Source organism: Bidens hawaiensis, unplaced genomic scaffold, assembly GCF_021521415.1.
Source record: "Bidens hawaiensis isolate Kalapana, Puna unplaced genomic scaffold, B.hawaiensis_p1.1 tig00028517_1, whole genome shotgun sequence".
NCBI classification, from domain to species: Eukaryota; Viridiplantae; Streptophyta; class Magnoliopsida; order Asterales; family Asteraceae; genus Bidens; species Bidens hawaiensis.
Window position 1 is genome coordinate 115,742 of NW_027494670.1, and position 7,346 is coordinate 123,087.

The 7,346-nt window shown below is 34.9% G+C and overlaps 1 protein-coding gene across 1 annotated transcript; it reads right to left on the reverse strand.

Moving 5' to 3' along the window:
- Positions 1-1,175: 1,175 nt before the first annotated feature.
- LOC143577351 (G-type lectin S-receptor-like serine/threonine-protein kinase At1g11410) lies at positions 1,176-5,225 on the reverse strand. Its single transcript, XM_077061202.1, has 7 exons — positions 3,708-5,225; positions 2,895-3,020; positions 2,440-2,633; positions 2,145-2,355; positions 1,802-2,039; positions 1,579-1,726; positions 1,176-1,490 (listed from the first exon to the last, which is right to left on the reverse strand). Exons 1-7 carry the CDS (start codon positions 4,993-4,995, stop codon positions 1,176-1,178), a joined length of 2,520 nt encoding a protein of 839 aa, XP_076917317.1. The 5' UTR covers positions 4,996-5,225.
- Positions 5,226-7,346: the final 2,121 nt, after the last annotated feature.

The window sequence follows — 7,346 nt, forward strand, 5'->3', positions numbered from 1 at the left end:
CAAGCCCTAATACAGAGTTTCAACCGTCCATTATTAATTAGTTTGACGCTTTAAAGATTTGAACCCAGCACTAGCCCATGAGGAAAAACCCTTGAGGGAAAATCCTTAGCCACCAGAGACTAGTGATGAGGGGTAAACAATGGATAGTGGTCTAGGTTTTACTTCTCTCTTTTTCATAATGTAAATGCAAATGCCTCTTAAAAAGTGAGAGAAATAAATAGAAATCAACACAACATAACATTTGCAAACTAGTAACCATTTTGATTGACTCCTCCCAAAGGTGGTTACATGCTAACAGTAACATTAGTTTCCTGCTCTCAAGTTCTAGAATCGGTTATTACAAAGAAAATAACTTAAAACTTAATTACAATGGATACCCTTACACGGTATTTATGATTTAAGGTAAATTGTTAGACACAATCATATCACGATACAATTCAAATTGTAACTATTTAGGACTCTAACCGATACCTCTTTGTAGCTTGTTCGAAATTAGCCAACAACATTCACCTCTAATTTCTAAATTGAACTAAGAAGGTCTTCAACTCCAAGAAAGTTCCCGCATTTCCTTAAAACTTGATACTCACGAGAGCTTTTGTTCAGATGTCAGCATGATACTTTATTTCTTTCAACACATTCCCGAATAAAAGGTTCTTAACAAGTGCAATTGCTGACGTATTGTCCACCATTTGCAATTGCTTCGACTATGGAAGACATGGTTCTTCATAAACACTCGATAATCAGGACTAGAAATTGCACAAGACAAGATTTGTGATAAAACTATATCATGACTCGTTCATGCTTTTATTTATATATAGCTTCAAACACGATTAAAAACTGAATACAAAAGGCCTATATATATTAAATCCATATTAGCTTAAATAATGCGAAATGAAAAGATTATAAACTAAAAGTTGAAAGCAATCATGAACTTACTAAAACACAAACTAATTCGACTCGTTAAAACAAGACCCATGAACTCAGGTCCATGACTCGACTTTAACCCATCAAGATTAGCCTACAAGTTCTAACCCAGGCTATTACATACATATTGTTCAAACTATTGGAAAAGCTACTTACAAACAACTTTATTCAAGATGTTCTGCAAACGTGACACACTATATGTTTTACATGCCATTTTATGGCTCAAGAAATTAGTTATAGGATACTATAAATTATCGGGCATGGAGGATGGTAATGGTCTCTTCATTGACAGAGCCAACACCACCACTTGCTGACGTAGATGGTAAATCCCTACCATAATTCAGTTGTCTAAAGATGAATGCTGGTTGATTTGGAGTAGGAAACATTGTTTCATGGTTACTCAACATAAAAGCTACGTCAGTCATTGTAGGTCGATCACTAGCCAATTCTTGAACACATAAGATCCCAACATGGATGCATAAAAGAACTTCACGAGCATCAAATGAATCCCCTAAAGATGAGTCGACTACCTTCAAAGCTTTATCTTGTTTCCACAAATCCCAAACCTTACAACAAGTTGATTATGATAAAGTTTATATGGTGGGTTGAATAATCAACATGGAAATATGTGATCAAAATGATTCATATACTTACATGCCCGATCAAATTAAGTGATTTCTCCTTATAGTAGCTGTTATTTTTCCTACCACTGATTATCTCCAAAACTAGAACTCCAAAGCTAAAAACATCAGATTTGATTGAAAAACGACCTTCCATTGCATACTCCGGAGACATATAGCCACTAAAATATATTGTGTCAGCGTTAGATTAATGAAACAAATCAAAGTTGAGTTATAGAATGAAGAGATTCACATACTAAGTTCCAACAACTTTACGTGTTTTAGCTTCTTCGTCGTCCCCTCCAAATATTTTCGCTAATCCGAAATCAGAAATTTTAGGGTTAAAATCTGTATCTAGCAAAACATTGCTTGCTTTTAGATCCCTATGGATAATCCTTAGCCTAGAGTCGTGATGAAGATATAACAGTCCACGCATAATCCCCTGAATGATTTGAAACCGCTTCTTCCAATCTAAAAGAGATGCCCTTTCTGGGTCTATGATCAAACCATATCGTTAAAAATAAATCAGAGAGTGAAAACATTATTTCGAAATTGAAGTAGTTGAAGTTAAAGAACTTAGTTATAAGTTAGAGAACAAACCGAAGATAAAAGAATCCAAGCCTTTGTTTGGTAAGTATTCGTACACTAACATCTTTTCTTCCATATGGAAACAATATCCCAAAAGGCGGACTAGGTTTCTGTGTTGTAGTTTTGCTATCAACAATACTTCATTTTTAAATTCTTGCATCCCTTGACCTGAACCTTGCGATAATCTTTTGATAGCAATTTCTTGCCCATTTAGTAGCTTAGCCTGAGTAAATCATTTTTATTAGTTAACACCAGTTATATTTAACCAAAAAGGCCATGATAGTTATTAAGATTGAAAAGACACTACCTTATATACAGAGCCAAATCCACCTTCTCCAAGCTTGTTTAAAGGAGAAAAGTTATCAGTTGCTACAATTATTATGCTCAAATCAAATACATCTAAATCAACATTTTTTCCAATATCCTTCTCCATGTAAGACCCTTCCAAGGTTTTCAAATTATCCGTGAAATGGAACCCAACTTCACATTTGTTTCGATTGGCTGCATCAACCCATCAAGACGTAGTGAAAACTAGTATATTCATGCATCTATGTGAGTTTCATTATTTTCCTTGGAGCTTAACTCCAAACAAATAACAATGAAACTGTACTGAAAAAAAAAACAACCCAAGCCAAATTCCAAACCCATAAAAACAAGTTTAGGCTTTTGTATACTACGGTTTGATCCCGATTTACTCATTTTTAGATGCACTAGCCCGTTTAACCCTTTCTTACATAGATAAAATAATAAATTTTGACATACCAATTTTCTTTTTCACATAACACCAAATGGAGATGCACAAGATAAACCCTGCTGCAATCATTAGCATCCCAAATAACAGATATCGAACTGTATTCGATTTACTTGGCCTCTTCGATGAGTACTTGGCTGTAAGTTAATATCATGAAAGATTTTGACAACTACTTCCATATAATATCATCATACATTATGGTGCGATTACATATCCTTAACCACAACTATTTAATTCAAATTACGTTATGAAGTTCTTGTCATTATTAGTCAAAATCTATGTTTTAGCCTACTAGTCTGACGTGGCAAGCTTTAATTAGCCTAGAAAGGAAATGATTAGTAAGAAGTGGGCTAATTTCCAACGACTACATTTGAAAGTGGGTCATGCTATAGCTACACCATCCCCAATTGATTTCACACAGTCAAACGTTTTTTCACAAAACACTACAACCGGTTTGAATAAAAAAAAGTTAAACTTTGAAATCCAAACGGGGGCATTTGAACATCTAAACAGCCACCAAAGGAAGAAGAGGGGGGGGGGGGGTTCATACTTTGTAAATTATTGGTCAGAATAACTGTTTTGTTCAATATCCAGATGACCGTTCTCACTATAGATGATCAAACGTAATTCTTTTTTTGTTCAAAACAGCCGTCTAACCTCTATCTAGATGTTTGTTTTAAACGTTGTGAGATTACATGTTAGACGGGGTGTGTATACCTACCTCCTTTGAATATTTTGTGGTCAAAGTTAGACTCCTTTGGTAATTTTTCCTAAAAACAATGATCTATCACAAAACAAAATTTACAAATACATTGATGGCGTACCTAATTCATTGGCATCAACCCGAACATAAAATGACTGACCCCCATCTGTAAATGTCCTTATATCGTTCATGTCCCCATACCACGTAATACAACCTCCCTCCTCAGATGCTTTACTAATATCACCACTTGCATACCCCATGCAAGTGCAATTCCTCAAGCAAAACTCTTTACATTCTTCTAACCCCAAACTCATGTTTACACATGCCATCGACGTGTCGGGTACCTTAACCTTGGCCAACTCAACGAACCCGTCTCCGGCCTTGCATATCTGCGTGCCAACCGTTCTCATACACCCTTTGGAACTGTCACCTATGCGCCAATCTTGTGGTGAATGTGGCTCGTATCCAGGTAGGCAGTCACACTCAAATGTGGCCGCTATATTCGGATCACAAATGCCAAAAGGGCCACAATGGTTATAACCGTCGCACTGGTCTTTTGGTGCCGACCAGAACCCAATCCACTTTCGATCTGCCGCGTTCCAAATTAGCCTATCTATGGTTCCAGATTCGGTAACGACAAATCTAGTAAAAATGGACGAGTTGCTCATCTGGAAAAACAACACCACCTCATCGTCATCGTTTATGTAAGTAGGATGAATGATAGGATCATTCACCATCTGGGGTATGCCACTGAATCCACGACCCGTCCATGAGCCGCCACGCCAAATTCTTGTCATATTTTTAACCAAGAACATTTGAGTTGACCCAACAAACTCCAATTTCCATGAACAATCCCCCACACCAGGATTCCCGGTAGACTTCCAAGACGAAATCACCCTATTCAAACCAGTTTTCCTATCTAAACCGAGCTTCATACCAGGAAGATACGTATTAGAAGGATAATCAAGGCTTTGCCATGAGTAAATCTCTTTATTTGTGCCTTGAAACAACACAAAATTTCCCGAATCCAACAACCTAGCCGAATAATCATGACCATTCCCCACTCCGGAAACGTTGGTTGACCAAAACACAAAACTTTGATCTTTTTCTTGAAGGACGAGGTTCCCAGTTAGGTCAATGGATAGGATACCAGATGAGTTGGTGATCGGGTTGTCTCTATTGGCAACCCAAACTATAGTTTGCTCTAAAATCTTGTGATACCATATACCCATGTACCTGTCGCTGGAGTTTGCGGGGCTAAAAAATCCAAGAGCAAAAGTTTCTCCATTAGAGACCAAAAGATCCCCATCATTAACCGGCTGAGTGAGTGTGATTGTGTCAATGCAAGCGGAAAACCCGAAGCCTAGGAAGATTAACACAGATACTATAATTCCTCTTTCTTGAAACATTGATTCTAGTAGCTGTTTCTCACTTTTGTGTCTTCCTAATTATGTGTTTGCATTAATGTTGGTTTGTGTATGTCATAAATATAGCTTTCAGTTAAAACGTAATGTCCATAGGTCGATCATAAATATAGCTTTCAAATACCCTGGCCCAAATTAAATTACGCAACAAATCAAAAACACATTCAATGCATAAAACCAAAAGTTCCCAAAATGAAGGATATTCAACTTACTTAAAAATGAAATCTAATTTCAGTGTGTGAATTGTGGCACAAAATGTGTTGCCACGTCGGCGTTTCCTAATGAACTTACCCCTATATTACACACACACATTGTGGAAATGACATAAGCAGTTAGTGTTTCCTAAAAAATGTAGGAAGAACATTTTCTTCTTTAACTAAAGCAACATGTCACAATTTGTAGCACAATATGCCTTTTCCACTAAAGTTAATCTCTCAACCCTTAACACACTAGATCTAATGGCCTAGATATCTTCTTAGACTTTTTGGTTCTAACTCCACGGTTGTTGTTCCATGTTTTTGAGTTAAAAATATGTATTGTATATCTGTTTTTCTTTTTCTTTTTTTTATGTTATCTTAACAGCATGTAGTGTATACTGTATACATGTATTATAAATATCTCCTATATTAATATACATAGTTCACGAAGTTAAATATATATATATATAGCTAAACTCCTTCAAAGAAAATTCTATTCACATGCTAAGATTTTGAGGGTAAAGTTAAAGTACGAAGGACAATAAAAATGAGAAGAGTGAGAAAGAATTCAGTCAATTGATTATAGATTTGAATGACTGAGATTAGTTTAATAAATAAATATTGATGGAAAGGGCATGAAGATAATAACACACCTTTGTTGACATTCTCTCTCCACATGCAAGACACATGCCAATTCCCCCTATCATTTTAAAATGTCAATAACTTTTTCATACGATATTATTTTTTTCAAAAAAAGTCACCATAATAATAAGCGTTTTTTTATCTTTAATATGAGTATCATATTGTTATACAAAAATAAACAAAATTAATGGGTTTTTTAATTGTGTTTTTTTGTTGTTCATTGTGTCATTGTGTAATATATTGTTTTCATTGTGTTTTGCATTTCAAGTCATTGTGTTATATATATTCACCATTGTGTCTTACGTTTTAGGCCATTGTGTTATACGTATTCACCATTGTGTCTTACGTTTTAGGTCATTGTGTTATACGTATTCACCATTGTGTTTTATGTTTTAAATTATTGTGTAACATGTATTAATCATTGTGTTTTATGTATTAGATAATTTGTTGTTATTTGATCATTATTTTTACATATTATTATTACACAATGGTGTTATTAGTATTTAAAAAAACATAATGATGAGTTGAAAGACACAATGACGAAAAAACACAATGACGAAAAAAGACACAATGATAAGCGAAAAGACACAATGGTGTGCGAAAAGACACAATGGCGAAAAAAGACACAATCGTGTACGAAAAGACACAATGGTGTGCGAAAAGACACAATGACGAAAAGAGACACAATGATAAACGAAAAGACACAATGGTGTGCGAAAAGACACAATGACGAAAAAAGACACAATGACGAAAAAAGACACAATGATAAGCGAAAAGACACAATGGTGTGCGAAAGACATAATGGTGTGTGAAAATACACAATGACGAAAAAAAGATACAATTACAAGCGAAAAGACACAATGGTGTGCGAAAAGACACAATGACGAAAAAAAACACAATGACAAGCGAAAAGACACAATGGTATGCAAAAAGACACAATGACGAAAAAAGACACAATGATAAACGAAAAGACACAATGGTGTGCGAAAAGACACAATGACGAAAAAAGACACAATTATAAGAAAAAAGACACAATGATGTGCGAAAAGACACAATGACGAAAAAAGACACAATGATAAGCGAAAAGACACAATGGTGTGTGAAAAGACACATTGACAAAAAAAAGACACAATGATAAGCGAAAAGACACAATGGTGTGCGAAAAAACACAATGTCGTGATTTTTGTTTTAAGTTTTATATAACAAAAATAATACTCATATTAAAGATAAAAAACGCTTGTTATTATGATGAATTTTTTTTTAAAAAAAATATCATACGAAAAAGTTATAAACGTTCAAAAATGATGGGAGTATTAACATGTGCCTTGCATGTGGAGAGAGAAAATGTGTACAATTACCTTTATATCCTTTTTCCTTTGGTCCCCCACTTGACACATGTCAATTATTTATGGCTTCTCACCCTTCTCATTTTTATTACCCTTTGTAGAATAACTTGATTCAAGATTTTGAACCTTGGTATTCACTTCCAAAAACAAA